Source organism: Cydia amplana, chromosome 3, assembly GCF_948474715.1.
Source record: "Cydia amplana chromosome 3, ilCydAmpl1.1, whole genome shotgun sequence".
In the NCBI taxonomy this organism is placed as follows: domain Eukaryota; kingdom Metazoa; phylum Arthropoda; class Insecta; order Lepidoptera; family Tortricidae; genus Cydia; species Cydia amplana.
Window position 1 is genome coordinate 4,129,757 of NC_086071.1, and position 26,872 is coordinate 4,156,628.

Below are 26,872 nucleotides of genomic sequence, written 5' to 3' on the forward strand. Positions count from 1 at the left end.
CGCTCTAAAGCTAAACAGTCGAACTAAACGGATCTAACGAAACGTCGAGCGATTATTAGACTAAAATAATTTTAAAATGATGTTACGTAAGCATTTCCTACAAGAATTCGAATCCACCAAGTATTAGGCACCTACTCGTATATTTATTGTACTAATATATTTTATATCTAATCTATCTATCTAATACCTTCAAACGAGCAATTCTTGTATATTTATTTATTTATATATATATTTCGAGAATCTCGGAAACGGCTCTAACGATTTCGATGAAATTTGGTATATGGGGGTTTTCGGAGGCGAAAAGTCGATCTAGCTAGGTCTTATCTCTGGTAAAACGCGCATTTTTGAGTTTTTATGTTTTCCGAGCAAAACTCTGTCTCCCCCAGACATTATATAGGTAATTAATTTGTACATACATACATACGTACCTACTACTTATTGGTTTGGTAAACACGTACTTAAACCAAAAACAATTACATCGGTAGACAAAAGGCGGTCTTGTCGCTAAAAAGCAATTTCTTCCAGACAACCTTTGGGTCTTGGAAATGGCAATAAATGATGCACTACATTCCTGAACTTGTAAACTCGCAACTCTATCATATCAAATCAATCATACAAGTTATCTCATCGGCATTAGACTTGATGAACAGTTGACATAGCTGTCGCTCGCCGTATAAATATAAAGGCAAAATACCTGCGTGTCATAATTAACAATGAGCCAGTGGATTGTGCAATCGCTTCCTGACTCGAACGTTCCTTGTATGGGTGAACCGATTGGTATTAGTATTGGTACGTGGGCGACCCGACCGCCCACCTGCCCACTACAACTTTACATATTTTATCATTTATAAGGCTACTGCAGTCATATCATATTGTACTGTATGACTATAGCAAGGATGTATCATGATTCTATTGTTTTTCAAGTTCTAAGTAGTTTCACTGCCCTTGTTTTGTTTACATTTTGCAAACCCTATTTAATAAATTTGAGTACGCTCAGTAAGTTCATGTTTGTGTGTAAATATTCAAATGGGTTTCTACCTACATAGAATACATGCAAGGAATAAATAAATAAGTATATATATAAATGTTGTCTGGAAGAGATCGCTCATTAGCGATAAGACCGCCTGTTGTCTGCCTCTATATTTATTGAATTGTTTTGCTTTAAGCTGTATGTTTTACTGAGGTGGGCCAATGGGTGGGTGGTGCTATCTGAGCGTTTCTTTTATTTTTTGCCATTTTAGTTTATTGTGACCTTTTTTGCCACTTTTGTGTTATTTCTACTCAGAATCACTAGCTCTTTCGATGCTATAGGGTAAAAAAATGTCCCAGAGTTTTTTTCCTATCGTGTTACCATTTCCCCATATACTTTGTATGGTGGTAAGAAAAAGGAAAGTTTGAAAAATGTATGGAAATTTTAGGACACTTTTTTTTCCTATAAGGATGAAAAGGGCTCGCGATCCTGACTAGAAATAACACGAAAGTGGTAAAAAAATTCACATTATATAAAAATGGCAAAAAATAAAAGAAACGCTCATCTATCTCGGTGTTGGTAAACAAGTTCTCATTTTCGTCACAGCGCGCGCAAATTAGCATCTCCAACAATATACAATGCACTATGTATGTAGATAGTATGATAATAATAAAAAATACATGTTACTTAATTACGTAGGTACATTTATTACACATTTAAAATAATTGCAGGTGTTCATAGTAGAATATAAATGTGTCTGTAAACATAAATATGATCTTAGTTTAGGCACTGTATGTAGATTGTTATATTATAATGTAATATTAGTTGGTCCCATGTTGTCCCCAACATCGTAATCAAAGTTAGATGGTACAAGAGAAACACTTGTAGGGAAAATGCACAGAGATACTTAAAGATATTAATAACAAATTAAATTATAATACTAAAAAATAAATTAAATTAACTTAAAAATACTTAGTCTGTGCGGAAAGAGAACAGTCATGAAATGTTTGGGATCCAATACATTCTACGACTCTTCTCTTTCTGCACAGACTATATGTACTATATGTATGTATGACTTTCCACAGTATATATGATCCCCGAGCAAAATAAACTATGTTACCCCACCTGACCTCACTATAATCTCTATCAGAAAATGCATCAGAAAAGTTAACAAGGTAACATTTTAATATATTTAATGCCAATTTTAATCATTGATACATAAGTATAAAACTTGATAAAATATATTTGTGTAGTTGTAATTAAGTAACTTGCTTACAATAAAATAGTACGTATTTTTTACTTAAAAACATTTGTGCTTTAAAGGCAATACAAATTATGCTTAATCCATAGACTTCAATATCAATAGCAAAATGTAAAAATATATTAAATTCCTTTAAATTAGGTACTCACTTTCAATTTGATATATTTTGTGATGTGTAATACTGTAAATGTGATTAGAAGTTAATAATTTATTGTATAGCGTACATAAGCCCTTAAGATAAGTACATACAAGACTATATTTCCAACTTTTTTTTCTAGGTATAATAGGTACACTAAGAGTAACTCCACATCAAAAAATCCAAAAATATACTTATGTAAGAATGTTACATATAGAGGTTTGTGATAGCCTGGCATTCGTAATGCTAATGCATATTTATCTGAAGCAAAACCCCAGAAATAGCAAAGCATTTAAGGAATTAGATTCTTTAAAAAATAATTTAAGGAAAATTAAGTAGCATTTAATAGCTCTGTATATGGCAAATAGTTAATATTATGTTGACCTAATCAGTTAATTATAAAATTGTGCAAAATTAAGATAGCAAATATGTAATAGTAAATGAGTCCGGCTTCATACAATTTAACATCTTGGCGGACACCAAAGCTTAGGTAAATATGCATCCAAATTTGATAAATAACTTCTCTCAGTGCTATAAGCTGCTCCAAATATATCCCGAGCCAAGTATTACTACAGTTTTTCTATCTTAAGAATACGTGTTTGGAATATAATCATATTCCCAATAAAATAGCTTGTGTTTATAAAAGACTAGGATGTGACCTACTCTAAATAGTGTTTCAAATATAATTAGAACAAAGAAAAGCAGCATTTGTGAAACCCTTTTTTTTTAATTTTAATCACGTTTAATTATCAAAAATGTATGATTATAAAAAAAAACAAAAACAGAATAAGCAACAACAAAAACATGGCGCTAGTGCAGGGTGGAGGTAGACGGGCTAGGTATGGCTGCACCGTCATTGAGACCAAAGAAATGTTGGATGGGTTTGAATTTGTGCCGTGTCCCATGGATACACATGCTGGTGGCTCGGATTATGAAAAATTATTTGTGAAACCTTGCTCAAAATCACCTTGTACCTATATAACAAAGACCAAGAGTACACAATTCAGCATTGATGTTTCTTATTATTTTATTTTAAAATATATGTTCCCTTGGATAGGTATTAAAAATGACAATTATTAAATTATTCAACATTAGCACCAATCGAGTGTACATATCTTAAATTTATTGATTTTCTTAGTATTCAAGTGAAAATATACACTTTTATAATTTATTCAAATTACGGACTAAATATCTATAGTCTTATGATTAGAGATGCCCCGAATAGTGGTGGTTTTGGCCGAATACCGAATATTCGGCGGCGGTGTGGTATTCGGCATGACATGCGAACATTTTGAGTCACAATTATTATGAAAACTGATCAGTAACAAAGCTTAACGTTAGATGACGTTAGCTAAGATATATTTTTGTTGAACAGCATTAATGAATAGTCAAACAAAATTGACTCATGATAAAAATACAATGTTTTAATGCTCAAAAAAGGGTCTTCGCATTTAACAACTTTCCAAGAGCACATTCTAAATATAGGTACCTACATTGTGAAATTTTTCTTTTTAAGTAGGTGCAACAGTGGCCGAATACCGAATAGTTGCCGAATATTCGTGGCATCTCTACTTATATCTCTTAGGACTTAGTGTATATTCATTAGGTGTGGTTTACATTCCTTACTGGGACCTAATTTCCATTACCACCAGCTGTCAGCGAAATTATGATAATAATAATTATAATTGCAGCAATACCACCAATGATCATCATCATCTTCATGTTTTTCCACCAGTATTTCTTCTTCAGCTTACCCGCCTGCTGTTGGAACTGTGCTGCTCCATTCTGCAGGGCATCAGCGCGATCGTCCAGCTCGGATAACTTTTCGTCCCTGTTCATAACGCTCTCGATATTATCTCGCATAATGTCGACCACTTGATCAACTTGTTGTTGAGTTTCCGCTAACTTATCGCCCGCTCTAGGCGCAGCTCCGTTATGATCACTCATTTTGATACTGTATAGCTCTTGTTGTTGATTAAGAAGTAAAAATATAGCGGAAAAGTAAACTTTTAAAGGCAAAAATTAATTTAAGGAAAGTACAGTATTCAAGTAATACTACTCAAAACAAGTTGGTGAAATTGACTCATACTGTCAACTTGTCAAACTTCGAACGTCAAACTGATATTGACTCAGGTGTTGCAGTTTGTAAAAACAACTGTCTCATTCTATATAGATTCATGGTCTCATTTCAAACATAGACAGAGAGTATCTTTGTCTTACACTAATACTAGCACCCAAAAGAAAAGGATGAATATAGTTTTATTTATTATTTACTGATAAATTGGTTTGACCAACTATACTTATACTGGATCAACAAAATCTTGTCAGTAATAAAAGGCGGTAAATTTGAAAAATCGCGGGCTAGCAACACTGTGTTGGAATAATTCCAAAATCGCGTGTCATCTGTGTGTTATCTGTGGAATGTGGATCGTGAATGACAGCCATCGTCTTAGTTTACATGGGGGGGGACACTAGGAATGTAGTTAACGTCAGTAAAGATGCAGGCGATTTCTATATTTTGCCCCCAACAACATACTATTGCGTAAAGTTGACTTCCGATTACACAAACTACGTCACCAGATGTCACTATAAAATTCATATAATTTTGGTGGCATTAATATTAAAATTAAAATAAGTACGAATTCATATTTTTAATTATTATAATTTTCAATTAATTTTGCGAAAAAATAAGAGTTTTGTTAAAATGTGATTTAATTATGCTGTTTGTTTATGCTGGCAACACTTGCATAACCGCCAAGACCATAGAGGTACAATCATAATTATATAGATGAAATGGGCGAGGAGCCAGTTGACCGAACGAGATGCACTTATAGAACTTTTAGTATGGAGTAGCAGAGAAAGCGCTTTTGAAATAACCCGACCAAATTACGTAGGTTATGTTTGGTAGGTTGTCAGGAACGTCAAAAAGTGTTTTTAATTTGGTCGCATCACGTATGTTCTGTCCCTCACGGGCGCACGCGTATAGCTCATCTAAGTATATAATACTAGATATATGGCCAAGACATGCAATTTTTTAGCTGTCACTGGAAGAGCGTAAATTAAAAATATTTTAGTGATGGTTGAGCCATTTTCTTCGTTATGGTTTGGTTATGGTGCTGGAGGAAATTAGATTATAGCCCGAATGAAAACACATGCCTGCCCTGCCCTGCCATGCCCTGTTGTGAAAACCTCCAGAAAGTGCGTTGAGTTCTGTGTTATTTTGTGCAATATGGACGCTATTTTAGAGTTAATTTATTTCGTGGTAGGTATCTAATAAGTACCTACTTTTGATAAGGCACGCCACTATCGATAAATCTGCTACAATGCCTAGACTATGTGCTTGTATTGTGCGTAGTAAATTAATCATATTTTCTTATTAACATGTATTTTCTTGTGTGTGAATGCTTTTTCACCACACTCGCTTTGTTTTCTATTGTTTACCTAAAATTGTACTTTCCTAGCGATAATGTGATGTAAAACATGTATGCAATAAACATTGAATTTAATATTCTGTTTTTTTCTTTATTCTATTATTGATAACATTAACCTTTTCCACATAATGTTAGGTCTACTTGGGCGGTTTACAAGTACATTTTTTGTTTGATTTCTTGTAAATAATTAAAGGTTTTTGTTACAAGAAACCAAACAAAAAATGGACTTGTAAACCGCCCGAGTAGACCTAATATTATGTGGAACGAAAGTACACGTATGGATGCATATGTAGTTGTGCACGCACACAAACATACTTAGTATCGGCGGAGAATCAGAGATGGCTCTTTCAAATGAGTTTCCATAAAATGCTTCAAGAGGGCTCTCTTTACCTATATACTTACTTTACTCTTTGGTTTACATTCTGAATCGTTTCTATTTCAAGAGAAATTTCTGCTGTTACCATTAAATACCAAGATTATGCATGACCTCAAGCAAAGCTAAGGTGCTCGTTGACGGTAAACATTACTAAAATTATTCACTCGAACTGACGTATGAAGGGCGGAAAATAAACCGTTTTGGTTCGATACAGCCCATCGACACCCCATACTATGATAACTTAGGAACGTACTTGTTACCAACGTTGAGGCATAGTAAATAATCTTATCGAATTAAAATGACTGCTGTTGCATTTTGGTAGCACATACCATACTTGCTTTCAAACATAGACGTATTATACCTACTTTTCTATAGGTTGGTATGATCGGTAAAACGTCTACCGTCATTCTAAATTGTCGTGAAAGCGGTTATGTTACGTGTTTATTTTTGTGTTTAGGCTAAATAACTTTAGCTTCTATTTAAATGGGGGGCAAATCTTTAAGAAAATGTGAAGCTTGTGGGGTCAGGCGTGTAAGGAAACTTACTTCAGATATATTTTTGGCAAGATTTCCCCTTGATTCGAACAGGTCGGTAAACTGATGTTTTTGTGCGATATTTTCGTTACCAGATACTAATTTAATTAGTTTGGAGTAGTTTTTATCGTTTACAATCCTTGATTAAAACGAAAACATTCTGTGAATGGATTCTTCTTGTAAAAAACTAGGTAACCTAAGACACGAATAGTGTGCGAACAACTTATCGATAATCCCTTTATTTCAGATATCGACTATGGGTAAAGGTAACAGGTAATGAGGATTTGGAATATTTACCTATACAAAGGCTGAATGAAACTCCAACCTCTGAATATCTACAAGTGAATGTAAATAAGCCTGACAGCTTTTTCTCTTTGTGGGAAGTTGGAGTTCACAGCCTTCACAGGCAAGACTCAGTGTTTGCAGGAGTGCTCTAAAAGTAGATTGTAGCTTTAGTTACGTTCATAAGTGTATTGTAATATGCCTACGTAAATATAAAACTATCTGTATCTTATTAAAATAAAATTATTTTTATATTTTGCATTTATTTTATTAATCCACCTGATTCTCAATATTTACTTTTACAGTAGTACAGTACAACAGCACGTATCGCACATTTATCGATATCGATAAACAGTAGGTACCGGAAGTGTCGAGCCCTAGCGTTGTTTTTTTTGTGTTGGCACTATTGACATGTATTTGGTGTGTTGGCACAATGTACGTTCTTAATTCAGTTTAAGGCTTGTTCGAGAGTGCCGACTCTTAAAACGTAGTGATTTAATACTCTTTGGTTCGATATACATTGCTGCTTTTTTTAGCGCAATTCTGCTCTTTGAGTGTTACCCTACTTTAATTTGCAGTACATTGCTACTGACAAGATTTGCTTGACGCACTATATTATACTTACTGTACTCTTTGTTGGTTAAGCCCCCTTCACACTCATGCGCGAATCGCGGCGCGAAGCCGCGATTCACGCACATAGTCTGGAGGGGGCTTTACATATTGAGCGCTTTTATGATTTCAACACACTACCGCACTGCACCACGACTTCGCTGATATCTCTTTCTCGCTCTCACTTATGGGTGTGGCGCACCAAAGAAGGTCGCGGTGCTACCGTGTTTTATGGCTTTAAAAGCCGTAAGAGATATCTCTTTCGCGCTCTCACTTACGGGTGCTGCCCACCCAAAGACCTTTTACGTTTTACCATGTGCAAGCGAGACAGCGCTATGCATTTGTAGAGCGACGTGCCGTTCCCACCTGTTATTTCGTACGGAAATCGAATGAAAGATCGTGCGTGTGCGGCCAGGGTATGCTGAGGGGCTACTGCGAACCACGTGTTGCATCTCTGTCGCACTTGTAATTTCGTACGTAAGTGTGACAGGGAGGCAACACGTCGAACGTGGTTCGCGGTAGGCCTTCTGATCAAGCAAATCTTGTCAGTAAAAAAAGGCGCGAAATTCAAATTTTCTATGGGAAGATATCCCTTCGCGCCTACATTTTTCAAATTTGCCGCCTTTTTCTACTGACAAGATCTGCTTGACCAAGTATTATATAATATATCAAATGGCATTTGCAGAGCGACGTCCCGTTCCCACCTTTCATCTCACTGGTGATAAGTCTCACTTTTACATAGTCCGTAGGTACTGCACCTAAACCAATCCCATTACACTTATATAAAATGTTGATACATGAGCCTCTCAAGAGTCAAGTTTGAGAGGCTTGTATTGCTCTAATTTTTGGAACGTTTTAAAATGGTTTTAAAACAGACATTATTAATGTAAAACCTTTATAAATTACTAGCGACCCGCCCCGGCTTCGCACGGGTTAACAAATTATTAGTGTCCGACCGAAACATGTTTTTTTGCCGAAACCGAAACCGAAACCGAATATTCGGCTTTGGTTCTAGTTTCGGCCGAAACCGAAACCGAAACCGAAACTTTTGAAGACTTCTTAAAATCGTTGAAAAAATGTCATAACACCGCTTTTAAACTCATATTAAGGGGCTGTCAGCACCCAATGTCTTTGAAATTGATGTTACTTAAGGGGCTCCGCCACACCAATGACCTTCGATCTGAATCACAGGTTTTCTTATGTTTTTTGTAGCTTATCATATTAACAGCAACGGCTTTAAGCAATATAAGTAGTATTCCATATTTACTTCAAAGTTCATTGTCTTCGAGATATTTGGCATCAAAGTTGGACAATAATTTAAGGCCAAAAACCTGGTTTTCTGGCCATAACTTTTGTGTTAATTCGTTTAAAATTAAAACGACGTTGTACGACACGTCAAAGACGAACCCAAATATGTAGATTTCGTATAAGTAACCTTCACAGCAATCTAGATACGAAAAAAGTGTTCTTTTAGACAATGTTTAAAAAAATCATAAAATAGTATCAATTTCTTTCAAAATCCGGTAGACAATAATGTAGATAAAGATTGAAGAACCGATAGCCGTTTGTCTTATAAAAATCCATCTAGTGCAAAAGTAGGAGATACGATTCAAAACTTGTCAAAAATCGATGAAAACCGCCCCTTTTAAGAAAAACTATTTGATTTAGTAAAGCAATAAAAATATTTATGTTAATATTTATTATATTTTAAGACCGTGGCCGCACTCGATACATGATTGAACGACATCGGCTCGATAGAAAATAATTGCAAAGATTGGTCTTAAAATCACCATTAAACGGTTCTAATGTCTTTATTTCTTGACTTATGTGTCTGAAATTAAAATCAATTTGTCAAAACATTTACTTATACCTAAACCGCTAACGAATAATATTACACAAATAATCCACATTTATTTTTATTTCAATAGTTTTCTTATTATTCCCTTAAGCGCTGGTGGCCAAGCGGTGAGTAAGAGCGTGAGACTTTCAATCCAAAGGTCGCAGGTACAAACACTACAAACCCCGGCTCGTATACCAATGAGTTTTTCGGAACTTATGTACGAAATATCATTTGATATTTACCATTGAGGAAGCCGGACTAGCCCGATAAAGCCTAGTTTACCCTCTGGATTGGAAGGTCAGTCTGATGGCTTTCGTAAAAACTATTGCCGACGCCAATTCTTGGGATTAGTTGTGAAGTGGACCCCATGCTCCCATGAGCCGTGGCCAAAATGCTGGGATACCGCGAGGAAGATGATGAGTTTTCTTATTATTCCCTTGCCCAGACCCAGTAACATGCGACAGTGCTATCTCATTTACTACGATACAATTAGACAGAGTGCGCGTTTTAGGTATTGACAGCCTCCTAAGACTGCGTCGACCGTTCAGTGGCCCCATCATTAGTGAAATTGTGTTTAATAATAAACCGATTAATTTCTGTATACATAAATCAGTATATGTATTAATATTGTTGTCCTACTTGATCCACAACGTTTGGTCTTTGTCACATAGTTAGAATTAAGTACCATTGCGTATGTTTCGGCCCGGCCGAAAGGTTCGGCCGTTTTTTGGCCGAAACCGAAACTACGGCCGAAACATGATTTTTTGGCCGAAACTGGCCGAAACCGAAACCGAAACCGAACCTTCGGTCGGACACTACAAATTATACATAATAAAATCACTCTATATATTTAAAAATCCGCATCAAGATCCGTTTCGTAGCTTTAAAGATCTAAGCATACATAGGGACAGACAGACAGCGGGAAGCGACTTTATTTTATACTATGTAGTGATTAAGTATTCAATATTTCAAGTTCATTTAATAGGTACCTACTTGAAACATTGAACAAGTTGATGATATCAATCAACAATATGACTAAGGACAATGTTATCACATCAGTGAGTTTACAAATGTTATCAATACCTACCTTATTCAAGTTGACTTTTAGGAACAAAATAAGAACATTCATTCTTAATTGAAGAATACATACATTTATTATATCTTAACAGTTATAAAATACAATATTATAATTAGGTAGAATTACTATAGGAATACATCAGCATTTATTGCTAAGAGGAAAGGAAATGAGACCTTTACTAAATTAACTTCCTTCATGATAGACCTTGTGACACTCCTCTGCTATTCTCAGTAAAAACATTTTTTACAACGTAATTTATTTAACAGGAAGCAGTGAAGGAATACAAAAACGGTTTTCTATGGATAACAGACCAGGTCGCATTTCCTCACCTTCCATATATGGAATGACCCAACAGGTTTTAGGCACTATATTTTATTAAGAATGTTGTTGGCGCCATCCCAAAACATATAAATCTCAAGCAGAAAATGCATTGTAAATATCAAAAAGTGAATACAAAAACTATTCTCTTCATGGTCCCAACCCACTACAGTAAATCCCAGTAATAAATAGTAATGAATATGTAGAATCAGCCTAGTATTTTTAAACACTTTGTGCTTTAGTTATTTTATTCAAATTGTGCTACATCCAGACTTTATGTACTAACACTAATAAGCAATTTTATCAATAAGTTGGATAGTTAAACCTTTATACTCCTAGGCAATTGAGGGAAAACATGTAAAATGTTAAGTTGTATAAATATCAGTTCCTTATTTGGCCCATTATATTTTTTTGTATGCCATACATAACAACTTTGGATTAATACTAGTTACTTATTACAAATACAAATCTGTACAAAATATTGGCCATTCAATGTAACTTAATGTAACAATTACAAAGATATTGTAAAGCCATTTTACATCCAAAATACATTTGTAATATGAATACATTATTTTTGTTTTACATGATAAAAATATATTTTTATTCTTGTAATCAAAAACAAATCAATATAGCAAGTTAACATTCCATATTTCAAGAATTTATATCTTGTCCTACCTGTTACATTAGCATTTTAAGCTAAGGGGTTTATAATTAGGTAACAATAAAGAGATAAAATGGAACATTAAAAACTTCATTTGAAACACGAAAACCCAGTGGCACATTTGCCCCAAGGCCCAGTAGGCCCCGGCCTAGGGTAGTCAGATACTAAGGGCGGCAGTGTATATGATGGTTGCCGAGAAAGGGGTGGCCAGTACTTACTATGGTGCCTGGGGCCTAGTGGCCAAGAATCCGCCACTGCCATAACTGTTTTTTTTGTCGCTTCTTCCATAAAAATTAAACCTACAGGCAGAAACACTTGGATAAATCACAGCATCTGCTGCATTACTTTTAACATTCATATTTTATTATCTAAACATTTCAAGTAACAATCATTATATAGGTTAAGCACATACAAATATGTAGTCTTTTTATTACTGTTTAGTGTTTCTTATAAAGCCCAAAGGTAATTTAAAAAATATAGGATCTTACAGAATTCAGTCAAGCCCTGGACTGAAATATTTAAGTTTCATGCTAATCCTTGGATCATTCATGGTTTAGATTCTTGTTGATTATCGCCCTGAACCAGCAGCCGCAGTTTCTGTCACTGGCGCCGCATTGTTAGTGTTGCCTCCTGAAGAGCCACCGGTCAGCGACACTATTATAATGATAAGTAGAACTGCACCAATAGCACCAATTATCAACATCATCTTCAAGTTTTGCCACCAATATTTCCTTTTAAGTTTACCAGCTTGTTGTTCGAACTGCGCTGCTCCGTGCTGCAGGGCATCAGCGCGATTATCCAGCTCGGACAACTTCTGATCCCTCTCCAAAACTTTCTCGACATTGACACGCATAATGCCGACAACTTCATCAACTTTAGCCTGTGTCTGCGCCAACTTCTTGTCACTTACTCTGGGAGCAGAACTGCCGCCTTGGTCTTCCATTTTTACGATACACAGAACTTACTATGTAAAAAACAAATAATATCAAATGGTTCTAGTTGGTTTCTAATTACATACAATACAAAGAAAAAAATATGGCGTAGGATAGATAGACCAACAACGGAATGGAAGCAATATAATTATTATAATGACGTGACGTGTGGTGTGTGTGACGTGCGTGAGTGACCAACCCAAAAATACTCGAGACATTTTTTAATTTAAGGCTTCTACAGACGTTGCAACAAATGCTATGCAGTTTTATAGTTGGTCAAACCAATTTGTCATTCAGTAAGCAACAGGAAAACTATACTCAACCTTTTCTTTTGGGTGCTAGACTGCTAGTACATACTAGTGTGCTGTTTGAAACACGCCACACACAGTACAAAGTTAGCCTAGACGAACTCTAAATTTTTGTTTTGCAGTCTTGTCGTGTGTAGCTGGCGTTTATCGCATTTATCATTATTTCATTCATTCACTGTCCTATTTCATTCATTCTAAATTTTCAGTCAGTTATCGCCGGATCTTGATTGAATGAATTGAAACCAAAAATCACGAGCGAGCAAAAGTGAATTGTGCAGAGCCGGTGGTTTATTGTGTTTTTAAGCCTAACTCTACAAAAGATCTCAAAATGGTAAGTTATTTCATAAATTTTTAATAATCATACTCAACATGAAATAATCCTATAGTGGTTTAACACAGGAAATTAGTAAAAATCCCATAAAGATGTAACCGCTGCTATTCGCACGTGTGTCATGCTTTGAAATTGAATCTTTTAAAATACCTTTCAGGTCTCCCTAAACCCCATCAGAATATTGAAAAATGAAGCTGAAGAAGAGAAAGCTGAGGTGGCTCGCATGTCCAGTTTCATCGGAGCTATTGCAATTGGCGATTTGGTAAAGAGTACTCTGGGCCCTAAAGGGATGGACAAAATTTTGGTCTCTATGGGTAGAAATTCTGGACAGGTATTTCAATTCTACTATAGTTTATTGAAAATTTTCTTATTTACATTCTCAATTTGAAAGTTGTAAACATAACCTTATTTTTAAAACTTTAAAATGTGTTAAATTAACATAATATTTCCCGTTTGCAGAAGCGCCTGTATTGCTTTTATAATTTTTTAAATGATTTGTTCTTTTAGGTTGAAGTCACAAATGATGGTGCCACAATTTTGAAATCAATTGGGGTTGATAACCCAGCTGCAAAGATTTTGGTAGACATGGCAAAGGTACAAGATGATGAAGTGGGTGATGGTACAACATCAGTCACTGTCTTAGGTAAAGTATTGCATGTGTATACACAATACATGTTTAGTTGTTAACACGTTCGCGGACGCTAAGTGACGTCATGTGTCATAGGCCAAAGGAAACAAAAAACTACACGAATGCTATAGAATTTTGTCTTAATCAAGGGTATGAGAGCATATAGATTTGCACTGTGTACTTGCCACATCCTATCTTAAAAATATTTAATACAAAGAGACAATGAGAAAACAATCTTTTTCTTATCACTTGTTGGCACGGTTATGTTTTCCTGGGTTACTATTTAAGCTTCGATTTTATGACATTGAAATAAACTAAAAATGCAATTTAGTGGTAGTTATAATAATGAGTCATCTAACAAGCATGTTAGTAGAATGTGCTTCAGCAGTTTTTCTAACTAGCTTTGCTCCTATTTTCCTCTGGCTGAGGGCAGGACTTGGAAGCCATTTTATTCAAACTGTTTTTGTTTATTCACCCGCAAACAAAAAGGACTTTGTTTCCATGTAAGGTTACTGGTTAAAGAACTGGGCTATAACCGCGAAAATCGAAGTTCGCAAATTGCGGGCAATTTTCTCTTTCACTCTAATTATGCCTTCATTGGAGTAAAAGAGAAAGATCCCCGCAAATTGCGAATTTCTGTTTTCGCGGTAGCCCCTCTCATCTATCGAGATACCTAATATAGATAAAATATAATTGCAGCTGCTGAACTGCTTCGTGAGGCCGAAAAGCTGGTTGAGCAGAAGCTGCACCCTCAGACAATTATTGCCGGCTGGCGCATTTCTGTTGACGCTGCCAAGAAAGCTCTTGCAGGAGCCAGCTTCGACCACCAGAAGAACCTCAATGATGCGGCACTCCGTGCTGACCTGGAAAATATTGCTCGTACCACATTAAGCTCCAAGATTCTCTCTAATCACAAAGAGTAAGTAGACTAACTTTTATAAAGGGTTTATCAACCTTATTTACTTGATTGTGTTGTTAACCAGAAATCTATTAGGATACTGCAAAAAGTCTTGATTGACTGCTTTAAAATGATGAATCATCATATCATCAATAGCATTAAAAATACCTATAATTTAAGAAACTTGAATTTAAAATCATAAAGTCGTTAAAACTGTTTAATCCCGTTTTTACTCTACTTGGGATGACTTTTCAAAAAAAAAAAACAAAGACAAATAAATAATAATTTAGTATGGGGTGGTGCATCATTACTGGTGAATTTTCAATGTGACCTAAGCCCAAACTGTTAGAAATTCTCTGCAATATCAATATTATTTAATATGGCCAATATTGAAAAAAAAAAACATTCATTTCGGTTTAATTTTTTATCTCACGTTACAGACATTTTACAAAACTCGCCGTGGATGCAGTGCTCCGCTTGAAGGGTTCAGGGAATCTGAAGGCCATACAGATCATTAAAATCTCTGGAGGCCTCCTCGAAGAGTCATTCCTGGATGAAGGCTTTCTTTTAAACAAAAAGGTATGCAAAGCTTTAACTAACCAGAAAGAAACATTAAATATACACAACACGAATAATAACATATTTACTTATTATATAAGCTTTATTTAAAAAAAAAGATATAAAACAGGTGGTTTGACTATTGATTCATCACTACCAAAGTCATACCATACCATCATAAAGACATTTCGAAACGAGTAACTTACCTTACTAGCCAGACCAATCACCTATTAGGGCCACTTGCACCATTCACTAACCCGGGGTTAGCCGGTTAAACCTGGAGTTACCATGGTTACCAGTACAATTTGACACTCGGTTAACGGTTTAACGGGTTAACCCCGGGTTAGTGGGATGGTGCAAGTGGCGCTTAGAGAACTTTATTACGGCTGCAACAGGTATTGGTATAAAAGTCATGTTTTGGTCTAAGATTCGGTTTTGAAGCGCTGGTGGCCTAGCGGTAAGAGCGTGCGACTTGCAATCCGGAGGTCGCGGGTTCAAACTCCGGCTCGTACCAATGAGTTTTTCGGAACTTATGTACGAAATATCATTTGATATTTACCAGTCGCTTTTCGGTGAAGGAAAACATCGTGAGGAAACCGGACTGATCCCAATAAGGCCTAGTTTACCCTCTGGGTTGGAAGGTCAGATGGCAGTCGCTTTCGTAAAAACTAGTGCCTACGCCAATTCCTGGGATTAGTTGCCAAGCGGACCCCAGGCTCCCATGAGCCGTGGCCAAAATGCCGGGACAACGCGAGGAGGACGAAGGAAGGTCTAAGTATCGGTTTTGGCTAAAAAACTGAAACTTACAACATTGCACTTACTCGGATCGCGTTCGGCTAGTTTGCTGTAATATAATTTTCTGAGTGAAAGTCCAAGGTTTATTTGATTCCATCATATATTCATGTCAACATGTCAAATTTAATGGTATGACCAAACAGGTCGGAGTGCATCAACCAAAACGCATTGAAAACGCCAACATTTTGATCGCCAACACTCCCATGGACACAGACAAGATTAAGGTGTTTGGTTCAACCATCAAGGTGGACTCTATGGCCAAGATTGCAGAGCTGGAGGTGGCCGAAAAGGAAAAAATGAAGGATAAAGTTAACAAGATCTTGGCACACAAGTGCAATGTCTTCATTAACAGGTAAGTGAGAAAAGTATGTGTGAATGGGATTTAAAAACGAACGAAGCCTGCATTGCTGATCACTAACTATGAATGGACTTTTTTTTGTTAACCTAAATAGGGATGATGACACATGTTGAATTTTATAACAAAATCTAGTAAAATAGATAGCAAATGAGCAATTAATCACAATATTGTGGAAATTAAAAAAAATATATGGAAATGATACAAAAATAAAGCACCTGAAAGTTTCATGACATAATTTAAGTTTTTTTTTAACTTACAAAAACGGAATAAGTAAGGATACCATTCAATTCCTCACATTTTACCCAAAAAAAGATTGTATAGCAACTATATACATAAACGTAATATTTCACCGACAAAAACGCAATCTGTGCTTGATGGGGACATTGTACTCAGTTTTTTCCTGATTGTAAGTTTCTTTTATTATGTTATTTGTACGATACAGAGTTCACTACTACTATTTCTGTGTAGCCATTTTTTCCGGTGATTGTTTATCTCGTTTTTTATTCCATACTAGCTTCTGCCCGCGACTTCGACTGCTTCTTATGATGATATCGATGATGATTGATAAAAACTACCTTTCATTCAAATCGGTTCAGTGGCTTTCGTCGAGTTACTTTCGCATTACGTTATTCGAGTTACGTTAGGGATTTGTATGTATAATAGTTTAATTTTTTTCGGCAGATTGTGTATTTCGTTCTTTATTATGTTAGAATAAGGGCTCATTTCGACGGCGCTCGAATTCGTATACGATTTTAGTTACATTGCGGACCATTGAGGTGACATCAATTCAGCCGACCGATCAAATGCCGCAATGTAATCAACTCGCATGCGAGTTCTCACACCGTCTATAGTTCGTTTTTTTTAGCATTAGAAAAAGACTACGCGATCTTGACGTGTCTTTTTATTGAAAAACACTTTTGAAAAATAAGTCACGGCAAATATGTAACAATTATGAATCATATACGATTATTTACATTATTTTGCTTTCATAAGTAATAGTTACTGATTTTTAAAAAGCATTTTTCAATTAAAAGACACGTCAAGATCGCGTAGTCTTTTTCTAATGCTAAAAAAAGCGGCCAAGTGCGAGTCGGACTCGCCCATGAAGGGTTCCGTATTTAGGCGATTTATGACGTATTAAAAAAAACTACTTACTAGATCTCGTTCAAACCAATTTTCGGTGGAAGTTTACATGGTAATGTACATCATATATTTTTTTTAGTTTTATCATTCTCTTATTTTAGAAGTTAGGGGGGAGGGGACACACATTTTACCACTTTGGAAGTGTCTCTCGCGCAAACTATTCAGTTTAGGTAAAAAATGATATTAGGAACCTCAATATCATTTTTGAAGACCTATCCATAGATACCCCACACGTATGGGTTTGATGAAAAAAAAAATTTTGAGTTTCAGTTCGAAGTATGGGGAACCCCAAAAATTAATTGTTTTTTTTCTATTTTTGTATGAAAATCTTAATGCGGTTCACAGAATACATCTACTTACCTACTTATCTTACTTATCTTACTTACTTACTTACTTATCTAGTTACCAAGTTCTTATAGTTTCGGAGAAAAGTGACTGTGACATACACGGACAGACGGACAGACAGACAGACAGACATGACGAATCTATAAGGGTTCCGTTTTTTGCCATTTGGCTACGGAACCCTAAAAAAACGAACTATAAATGGGCCCTAAGAGTAATTTTGTTTTCAGACAACTGATCTACAACTACCCGGAGCAGTTGTTTGCGGACGCGGGCGTGATGGCCATAGAGCACGCGGACTTCGACGGCATCGAGCGGCTGGCGCTCGTCACGGGCGGCGAAATCGTCTCCACCTTCGACTCGCCCGACAAAGTCAAACTGGGACACTGCAAAATTATCGAGCAGGTCCGTGTCACACCACGCCTTTCTACTCTCTCTACATACAGGGTGTCCCAAGAAGTAGTGATATACTGAAGCTGGGAGGTAGAGGACCTAGAGGGCTATCTGAATCACCCCCATGTATGTTCCGCGATTTTTCGTATTTTCGGAGTTATGATTTTTTTTAAGTTTTCACCTATCGCCGAGTACGATGAGATTTTTATTTATGGTGACGTGAATTATTGCGGTAGATGCTTGATTTTTTTTGTGTGCTAAGCTGATAGATAGGCCAATTCAGTATGGTAACATTTACTATCGTTAGATCTTTGAATGGAATTTAAAAAAAAATTTAATGCCAAGAAAGATAAAATTACCCAGTATGTTCACAACTTCAAGGGCGCTTAAAAAAATAAAACATACTGGGTAATTTTATCTTTCTTGGCATTAATTTTTTTTTTATTCCATTCAAAGATCTAACGATAGTAAATGTTACCATACTGAATTGGCCTATCTATCAGCTTAGCACACAAAAAAAATCAAGCATCTACCGCAATAATTCACGTCACCATAAATAAAAATCTCATCGTACTCGGCGATAGGTGAAAACTTAAAAAAAATCATAACTCCGAAAATACGAAAAATCGCGGAACATACATGGGGGTGATTCAGATAGCCCTCTAGGTCCTCTACCTCCCAGCTTCAGTATATCACTACTTCTTGGGACACCCTGTATAGTTGGGGAGCCGACGATGCTAAATGTGTACTTACTCGAGCGTCGTACAGACCTATTGGAATCGAAATATTAGATGATAAGAAGAAAAAAAAAGTTATATAAAGTTTTTTTTCCAGCGAGCCGGAAAGCATCTACATTTTTTTTTAAGAACGGGAGGTTGGTGGAGGGTTAAAAAATCGTTCAGCGGTTTGTCGGTTTGGTCGTTTTTGTCCACGTTAATGCTATATTTTTTCTATAACTTAATATAACACTTATTTGTAGGCATTTTCTTAATCTGACGAACACAAGTTTGACGCCTAATTTTTACATTGTAACTGTCAGATTAAGGAAATGCGTGCAAATAATTATCAGATTTAGGAATAGCACAATTATAGCGTTAATTTGGACTAATAGTAATATGACCAAATCCACAATCTGCTTAACAATTTGTTGAACCTCGCAACCACATCGACACATTCAGTCTTATCGACCCAGTACCGCCGCGTACCGGAAAAGCCCTTGCTACACGGTCGCCGACAAGCCCCTCAGACCGCGTGGCCTTGGTCTGGACGGACCGTGTAGACAGTTGTTTCCAACAAAATTTGACCAAAACTGATCAAGGACAGACCAAGGTCAGACGGTTAGAAGGCTTGTCGGCGACCGTGTAGCAAGGGCTATAGTGTCACTCCGATAGTCGTCGAGCCTAGCTGAGTTCCATCAGGCGTGGCTCACTCGCGTGATTACGTCGTCGCTAGAAGTACATGCGGCCCACACCAATTTTGGTGTCTAACCATAGTAGTTGTCGCGCACCGCTACGGAACGCACGCCTGCTCGCGTTTGCACCACCTAGCGGTCATGTCTGTCGTAATAGACGCGTTTTGTTAGAGAGTGAACCTTCTGTACCTAGTACTATTATTTATTCTGTGGTTCCATGCTGGAGTGTTACCGGCGAGGCTAGTAATTAGTACGATTGTAAACTAGGGTATCGATATCCAGACAGGAGAATTGTTAAAAATATATTCTAGTTGTCTATTCTCCACCAGCGACAAGTCAAAGGTCTCTTTCAAACACGGCTTCCGCCCACTAGCTGCCCAATTTGTGTCGTCCCTATTTTATTTTATTTTACCTATACAATTTTACTTATACAAGTTTTTAAATCAATTTTTCATCGTCGATTATTAAAATAAAACAACGCGATATTCAGAAGACATCAGTTTTATTTAATCACAAGATCTTCAACACGTGCCAACCACTGCGCCAGAGTCTGTTTAACAAGAATGGGCACGACTCTTGGACGAGAAGCGGTCACGTGACTATCCCTTTTCATTCTAAAATTTTATTGCAATCCGAATGTCGTTATTCCAGGTGTTGACCCGTGACGTAATTAGTACGATTGTAAACTAGGGTATCGATATCCAGACAGTAAAATGGGCAGGACTCTTGGACGAGAAGCGGGTCACGTGACTATCCCTTTTCATTCTAAAATTGCAATCCGAATGTCGTTATTCCAGGTGTTGATCGGTGACGTAATTAGTACGATTGTAAACAAGTGTATCGATATCCAGACAGTAAAATGGGCAGGACTCTTGGACGAGAAGCGGGTCACGTGACTATCCCTTTACATTTTAAAATTGCAATCCAAATGTCGTTATTCCAGGTGTTGACCCGTGACGTAATTAGTACGATTGTAAACTAGGGTATCGATATCCAGACAGGATAATGGACACTACTCTTGGACGAGAAGCGGTCACGTGACTATCCCTTTTCATTTTAAAATTGCAATCCAAATGTCGTTATTCCAGGTGTTGATCGGTGACGTAATTAGTACGATTGTAAACTAGGGTATCGATATCCAGACAGTAAAATGGGCAGGACTCTTGGACGAGAAGCGGGTCACGTGACTATCCCTTTACATTTTAAAATTGCAATCTAAATGTCGTTATTCCAGGTGTTGATCGGTAGTGTTGAGTCGCTTACTCGTGAGGCACCTCATTTGTACCATTCATTTTGTTAATTTGTCGCAGTACTTCGTACCGCAAAAATGTCTTACTTCACTCCTCTATTCATTTTACTTGATTCTAAAATTATCTTTCTCCTAAAAGTTCTATTCTTAACCTCCAGAATTGCACTCCAATTAAATGTTACTAAATAGTAACAAAAAAATACAAAGTACAAAGTACAAATAAATATTTATTTATAAAGGAAGTGATGAATACATAAATATGTATATACATTAAATATTTTTGTCGCCGTTGGAATTAATGGAATAGTCGACGCTGAAAATATGCTAGTACCTCACCTCATTTGAAGTAAGACATTGTAACACCTCATTTTAGAAAATGAGGTACTCATACAAACTCATTTTAAATTGATGTCCTACCCATCACTATTGATCGGTGACGTAATTAGTACGATTGTAAACTAGGGTATCGATATCCAGACAGGATAATGGGCACGACTCTTGGACGAGAAGCGGGTCACGTGACTATCCCTTTACATTTTAAAATTGCAATCCAAATGTCGTTATTCCAGGTGTTGATCGGTGACGTAATTAGTACGATTGTAAACAAGTGTATCGATATCCAGACAGTAAAATGGGCAGGACTCTTGGACGAGAAGCGGTCACGTGACTATCCCTTTTCATTTTAAAATTGCAATCCAAATGTCGTTATTCCAGGTGTTGACCCGTGACGTAATTAGTACGATTGTAAACTAGGGTATCGATATCCAGACAGGATAATGGGCACGACTCTTGGACGAGAAACGGTCACGTGACTATCCCTTTTCATTTTAAAATTGCAATCCAAATGTCGTTATTCCAGGTGTTGACCCGTGACGTAATTAGTACGATTGTGAACTAGGGTATCGATATCTAGACGGGAAAATGGGCCCTACTGTCGGACGAGAAGCGGTCACGGCACTATCTCTTTTCATTTCAAAATTGCAATCCAATTAATCCAAACGTGCAAGCGAATGCACCCGTTCGTGGTTAACATCCCATTTGTCCGCACAAAACGATTTGCCTCGTCTTTTTTGGTAAGGACGGCTAAGGAATGGAATGCGCTCCCGTCATCCGTATTCCCTGAGAAATATGACCTCGGTCTCTTTAAAGCTAGAGTGAATAGGCTATTACTGAACCGGTGAGCTCCATCTTAGGCTCTGTCTTCACTTTCCATCAGGTGTGTCTAGAGCCAATCGCCGATCAGTTCATCATTAATAAAAAAAAGTCGTTATTCCAGGTGTTGATCGGCGACGAGTGCCTGATCCGTTTCTCCGGCGTGGAGCTGGGCGCGGCGTGCACGGTGGTGATCCGCGGCGCCACGCAGCAGGTCATCGACGAGGCCGAGCGCTCGCTGCACGACGCGCTCTGCGTGCTCGCCGCCACCGTGCGCGAGCCCAAGGTCATCTACGGCGGAGGTCAGTTTTTTTTTTTTTTGGATTTTATGGCCTGGTTACGAGACCTTTAAGCCAAGTCTTTATTTTAATTACACTGCACTACTATTAAAGTTTTAACACTGTGTTTTTAATGTATTTGTATATTGGTTGATATGTTTGACTGTCTTTTAGTAGATGGAGGTCAGTCTCTACCCTATTTAGGGTTGCCAGATCGAAAGGCGCTATTATCGGGAAAAAATATATGTTGCCGGGTTATCGGCCATTATGTGAATTAGTAATAAACACTATTAGTAATGACAAACCTCTTTAATTAAATAAATATAACTGGAATGCAGTGTAGTTGACTGCGATACATTTTCTGATTTTCTTATGATTGACGGTTTCTCTCAAAATCCCTGCTCCTTTTCCAAACTGTCATCTAATCAGGCAGATACAATAATACAACCATGACAGCTGTTCGAGTCATTGAAACTAACGACACCGTATCGCAGTCAAACACACTCAAGCATAGATAATCTGAATAATTGACATTGCTTGACATTCCATCAGACGCAGCCGTCATAACAAACGGTCTGCGACATATAAATTTTTCGGGATTTTGGGCCTTAAGTCGGGAAAAAAAACCATTCAAATTGAATTAATTGTATTAAAAACAACGATATTTTACATTATTGGCACTACGTCAGCTGCTCTGTCCAATTTCGACACGCGCGCCTCGCGCGCGCGCTGTAGGGCTCGACGCGGGTCGCTTGCTCGCTCAACGACAATTCGGAACTTGAAATTATTATTTTATAACGTGAGACTGTTTTTCGGGACAATTTTCACTTTGTCGGGAATCGGGAACACATGCTAAAAATCGGGAGAATCCCGCCGATTCCCGACCATCTGGCAACCCCAATTCTATTGCAAGTACTTTATGAAACGGATACATAACGATCTCTCGTTATAAAACATGAGTGTGGTTTAAGCACTCTATCTCGTTTCTCGCTTCGCTCGTTTCATAATAAGACCACACATGACATGGTTTTTTAAGACAGCGCAATAATATTGTTTCAATGATGGCGGAATACACGTCGTATTCATCTTTTACAATAAAAAAAAACCCGTGGCATAAGTTGTGACCTGTGAAAATCTTGAAAGATACCCGATATTTAATGGTTAAGCTTTGGATTCCTCCGAAAACGGTGCCGTAATATGACGGCCGTCATATAGCGGCCGCAAAAGACGGCCGTCTTTACGGTGGCGACATGTGGAAAGTACCACGGCGTCATAACACACCGTCATCCACCAAGGTCAAAGCGGCAAATTTGAAAAATGTAGGCGCGATGGGATAACGTCCCATAGAAAATTTGAATTTCGCGCCTTTTCCTACTGACAAGATTTGCTTGATCATCTATAATTTACTTGGAGGATGAAATATCATCAGAAGAGGAAAATAATCGTAGTACGGAATCATTTATTCAAATCTCGTGTCATTTATTCAAAATGGCGTCACCGCTATCTAATAAAACGTTCACGAAACTATCGACACCGTCATGACGGCCGTCATCTTACGTTACGTTGACAATCAACGTAACGTAACGCCGTCTAGGAAACCGCGCCATCTTGTTTACATAGACAACGTTCTAGTGACGTCAGTCAACGCTATATAGCGGCCGTAATATGACGGCACCGTTTTCGGAGGAATCCAAAGCTTTATGGAATCGTAATACCACAGATAATAGATGTGACGGACACTGTCACTATCACGCTATCATATAGACAAGAACCGCATATCCGTAGTGGAGTAGATATAAACGTTTGTATCAGGGATCGGAACCGGTTTTTTGCAAAAACATCGAAATAACCATATTTTTGGAATTATTTTATACTCGAAATGTAGGACTCAGTTGTGTGTTTAGGTAACGACTTCGTATTATTAGATTGCCCAATTAGAAATGAAGTAATTAGCAAAGAACGAAAAAATACCGTTTCCGTTCCCATACAACAAATACCGGTATCCGATCCCTGGTTTGTATATTATTGTGGTCAAATTTGACGAGTGTTACAGGCGCGAGCGAGATGCTGATGGCGGAGGCGGTGTCCCGTGCGGCTGCGCTCACGCCGGGCAAGGAGGCCGCCGCGGCCGAGGCCTTCGCCGTGGCGCTGCGCCGCCTGCCCGCCGCCGTCGCCGACAACGCCGGCTACGACAGCGCCGACCTCATCGCAAGGCTGCGCGCCGCGCACGCGCAGGGCGACTCCACCGCCGGCCTAGGTCAGTGCGCACACACACAGACACACACACACACACACACACACACACACACACACACACACACACACACACACACAAGGCCGCCGCGGCCGAGGCCTTCGCCGTGGCGCTGCGCCGCCTGCCCGCCGCCGTCGCCGACAACGCCGGCTACGACAGCGCCGACCTCATCGCAAGGCTGCGCGCCGCGCACGCGCAGGGCGACTCCACCGCCGGCCTAGGTCAGTGCGCACACACACAGACACACACACACACACACACACACACACACACACACACACACACACACACAAGGCCGCCGCGGCCGAGGCCTTCGCCGTGGCGCTGCGCCGCCTGCCCGCCGCCGTCGCCGACAACGCCGGCTACGACAGCGCCGACCTCATCGCAAGGCTGCGCGCCGCGCACGCGCAGGGCGACTCCACCGCCGGCCTAGGTCAGTGCGCACACACACAGACACACACACACACACACACACACACACACACACACACACACACACACACACACAAGGCCGCCGCGGCCGAGGCCTTCGCCGTGGCGCTGCGCCGCCTGCCCGCCGCCGTCGCCGACAACGCCGGCTACGACAGCGCCGACCTCATCGCAAGGCTGCGCGCCGCGCACGCGCAGGGCGACTCCACCGCCGGCCTAGGTCAGTGCGCACACACACAGACACACACACACACACACACAAGGCCGCCGCGGCCGAGGCCTTCGCCGTGGCGCTGCGCCGCCTGCCCGCCGCCGTCGCCGACAACGCCGGCTACGACAGCGCCGACCTCATCGCAAGGCTGCGCGCCGCGCACGCGCAGGGCGACTCCACCGCCGGCCTAGGTCAGTGCGCACACACACAGACACACACACACACACACAAGGCCGCCGCGGCCGAGGCCTTCGCCGTGGCGCTGCGCCGCCTGCCCGCCGCCGTCGCCGACAACGCCGGCTACGACAGCGCCGACCTCATCGCAAGGCTGCGCGCCGCGCACGCGCAGGGCGACTCCACCGCCGGCCTAGGTCAGTGCACACACAGGCACACACACACACACACACACACACACACCCAGGCACACACACACACACACACACACACACACACACACACACACACACACACAGACACACACACACAGACACACACACTACTGAAAGTCGGGCGAAACCTGATGTGCAGTGTTCCGCTCGCTCCATTGCCTGCAGGGTTGCCCAAAAATATGTTGACAAACTGTTTTGAGGAATGCTTACTTCCCTTCGCTTCCTTCTTTTACTTGCCTCCGTAGCCTAGTCGGTAGTGACCCTGCCTACGAAGCTGGAGGTCCCGGGTTCGAATCCCGGTAAGGGCATTTATTTGTGTGTTCATCACAAATATTTGTTCCTTAGTTATGGATGTTTTCTATGTATTTAAGTACATACTTATATGTATCTATATATTATATAATATCGTCGTCTAGGACCCACAAGACAAGCCTTATTGAGCTTACCGTGGGACTAGGTCGATTTGTGTAAGATTGTCCCATAATTTTTATTTATTTACTTACTCGTATTTAACAAAATGTCATTAAAAATTAAAACTATTTTTTTTTTCATTTATTTATTTAAAATTCTTAAAATTATGACAGCGATAAAAAAAATATTACGTTTGATAAAATGATCACCAATATGCAGCAGAAAAAAAATTGCTAATGTATTTTTGGACTATTATTTTATGTTACTCGTTCGCTTAGTTTATGTACAGCGGAATTTACCATTATGAACAGAATTCATTCATAGTGTCATAAAAAAAACTTAATTGTAACGTCTCCCCACAGACATGAACAACGGCGTGGTTGGCGACATGAAACAGCTGGGCGTGACGGAGTCGTACGTGGTGAAGCGGCAGGTGCTAGAGTCCGCGGCCGAGGCGGCCGAGATGATCCTGCGCGTCGACAACATCCTCAAGGCCGCGCCGCGCCGTCGCCAGCCCGACCACCGCCCCTGCTAGGCCATACCATAGAGAAAAAAATACATAGAGTGCTCACTCCATACATCAGTTTTAGCACCAAAAAGACTATTAGCATCGAGTAGCGGAACTATCAGTACTGCTACTTGTCAATAGATGTAGCACCGACCGGAAAGTCTTATAAAAATAAAAAAAATTAAAATTAAAATTCATTTATTTCAAGTAGCGGTGACTCATATGTACAAAATTCAAATATTATCATTAAACAAACAAACACAAACATTTATATTTAAAACATATAACATTAAAATATAAAAAAAATATTACAGCAACCGTGGTAGGCACATTGACACCCATCATCTACTTCTCAATGTGTCTACCACAGTGCTGCCGGGCTTATGCTGTTGAGATAAG

General features: G+C 38.9%; 3 protein-coding genes across 3 annotated transcripts; 1 reads left to right on the forward strand and 2 right to left on the reverse strand.

Moving 5' to 3' along the window:
* Nucleotides 1–3,999: 3,999 nt before the first annotated feature.
* On the reverse strand, nt 4,000–4,314 carry LOC134662647 (vesicle-associated membrane protein 2-like). The gene has a single exon (XM_063518919.1). It carries the CDS (start codon nt 4,312–4,314, stop codon nt 4,000–4,002), a length of 315 nt encoding a protein of 104 aa, XP_063374989.1.
* Nucleotides 4,315–11,932: 7,618 nt separating this feature from the next.
* LOC134662388 (synaptobrevin-1-like) lies at nt 11,933–12,539 on the reverse strand. The gene has a single exon (XM_063518599.1). The coding sequence runs from the start codon at nt 12,436–12,438 to the stop codon at nt 12,064–12,066; it is 375 nt and encodes a 124-aa protein (XP_063374669.1). The 5' UTR covers nt 12,439–12,539; the 3' UTR covers nt 11,933–12,063.
* Nucleotides 12,540–12,953: 414 nt separating this feature from the next.
* Nucleotides 12,954–26,501, forward strand: LOC134662408 (T-complex protein 1 subunit beta). The gene is made up of 10 exons (XM_063518623.1): nt 12,954–13,066; nt 13,224–13,397; nt 13,574–13,709; nt 14,394–14,613; nt 15,033–15,171; nt 16,089–16,297; nt 18,019–18,193; nt 22,118–22,295; nt 24,325–24,528; nt 26,328–26,501. Exons 1-10 carry the CDS (start codon nt 13,064–13,066, stop codon nt 26,498–26,500), a joined length of 1,611 nt encoding a protein of 536 aa, XP_063374693.1. The 5' UTR covers nt 12,954–13,063; the 3' UTR covers nt 26,501.
* Nucleotides 26,502–26,872: the final 371 nt, after the last annotated feature.